At 41.5% G+C, this 1,982-nt stretch overlaps 1 protein-coding gene across 1 annotated transcript; it reads left to right on the top strand.

The window, feature by feature from the left end:
• The first annotated feature begins 821 nt into the window (after positions 1 to 821).
• Positions 822 to 1,739, top strand: LOC120223870 (taste receptor type 2 member 46-like). Its single transcript, XM_039222111.1, has one exon. The coding sequence runs from the start codon at positions 822 to 824 to the stop codon at positions 1,737 to 1,739; it is 918 nt and encodes a 305-aa protein (XP_039078042.1).
• Positions 1,740 to 1,982: the final 243 nt, after the last annotated feature.

Below are 1,982 nucleotides of genomic sequence, written 5' to 3'. Positions count from 1 at the left end.
AAATATTAATAAATATTAAATAGACTCAAAAGAGAAACTTCATCAAAGTCCATGAAAGATATACTTGTTAGCTATTAAATAGGGGCTGAAAAAGCTTACAAGGGGGGATTTGAACCAGGATGATCTCTGGACATTGATTTTACATTTTGGAAATTATAGAACAGTAATTCCGCCCAGGAGATGCATGTGCATGTGTGTGTGTCTATGAGCTTCTAAATAAACAAACTTACGTGTAAGTATTAGTTATCAGCAACAAGCTTTTGGAGAGAATTGTCCTTTCTGGATGCTTTTAATAGGAGAAGCTTGAATTCTTCCTACGTAAACCTGGCATTCAAAGAGTAAGAATAAGTCTACACCAGTGTAGACCCTAGCTGTGCCCCGGCTCTCTGAAATAGCTTGCAGACATTCACTGGTTGTTCTACAGATTGGACTTTTAAATTTTACTATCTAACAACAACAGTTGTTGAACACAAATTATGGAAAGGTTAAACAAGGAAAAATTTGCAAATAATACGTCCTTATTTGCATGTTAACAAATGTGAACCCAGCATTCACCTCAACACCAGGTGTGAAATAACCCAGCCCCTGGCAAGGACACATAGTGTAGGAGTGGGAGTCCCGTTTGCCATTTGGGAATAACAATGGCTTTCATCAGGACAGCACTGACTTCACCTGTTAGCATTCTCTGCTGCTTTTCTGCTTGACATCGGTCACAGAATTTAAAAGAAACGAGAACCTTACTGCACACTTAGAGATCAGGTGCACAATCAGTGACATTAGGCATTAGAATTAGATTTTTTTGTTTGTTTTTATTTCTAGACATGGTAAGCTCACTACCTAGCATGTTTTCCATCTTATTAACAATAGAATTTCTTCTCGGAAATTTTGCTAATGGCTTCATAGCCCTGGTGAACTGCATTGACTGGATCAAGAGACAAAAGATCTCCTTAGTTGATCTAATTCTCACTGCTCTGGCTGTCTCCAGAATTGGTTTGCTCTGGGCAACACTTATAAATTGGTATGCAACTTTGTTGGATCCAGATTTATACGGCTTAGAAGTCAGAATTATTTTTCAAATTGCCTGGACCTCCAGCAATCATTTTAGCATCTGGCTTGCTACTAGCCTCAGCATCTTTTATTTGTTCAAAATAGCCAATTTCTCTAGCCTCATTTTTCTTCGCCTGAAGTGGAGGGTTAAAAGCGTAGTGCTTGTGATTTTGTTGGGGTCTTTGTTCTTTTTGGTCTTTCATGTTGTGATGGTGAGCATATATGACAAAGGGTGGACGAAGGTACATGAAAGAAATGTCACTGGGAAGACCAAGTGGATGGACACGGCATACCTCTCCAATATGACTGTATTCACGCTAGCCAACTTTATTCCCTTCATGTTATCGCTGATGTCTTTTGTGCTGTTAATCTTTTCCCTCTGGAAACATCTCAAGAGGATGCAGCCCTCTGGTAAGGGAGCCCAAGATTCCAGCACCAAAGTCCATGTAAGAGCCATGCAGACCGTGATCTTCTTTCTCTTGCTATTTGCTGGTTACTTCCTCACTCTGATGATCACAGCTTGGAGTTCTACTTGGCTGCAGAACAAGTTTGGCTTCTTCCTTTGTGAAGCTATTGGAATCACATATCCTTCAATCCACTCATTGGTGTTGATTTGGGGAAGCAAGAAGCTCAAACAGGCCTTTCTGTCATTTCTGTGGCAGCTGAAGTGCCGGCTAAAAGAAAGAAAGTAAGAAGAGCATCGTGTGTCTTCTAGGAGAAAACAAGTTGATGGAGTCCATAAGATTTTATACTTCTTACCTCTTTTGGGGGCACCTGGGTGGCTCAGTTGATTAGGTGTCTGACTTTGGCTCAGGTCGTGATCTCACAGTTCATGGCTTCAGGTCCTGCATTGGGCTCTGTGCTGATGGCTCAGAGTCTGGAGCCTGCTTCGGATTCTGTGTCTCCCTCTCTCTCTGCCCCTCCCCTCCTCACGC

The sequence above is a fragment of the Hyaena hyaena genome, unplaced genomic scaffold (assembly GCF_003009895.1).
Source record: "Hyaena hyaena isolate Hyena2069 unplaced genomic scaffold, ASM300989v1 scaffold_1056, whole genome shotgun sequence".
Taxonomy (NCBI): Eukaryota; Metazoa; Chordata; class Mammalia; order Carnivora; family Hyaenidae; genus Hyaena; species Hyaena hyaena.
The sequence above is the reverse complement of the archived record's forward strand: the minus strand, read 5'-3'. Positions and strand labels throughout refer to the sequence as shown.

Coding starts and splice junctions, on each gene's coding strand:
- LOC120223870 (XM_039222111.1), top strand. CDS start 822: ATGGTAAGCTCACTACCTAGCATGTTTTCCATCTTATTAACAATAGAA.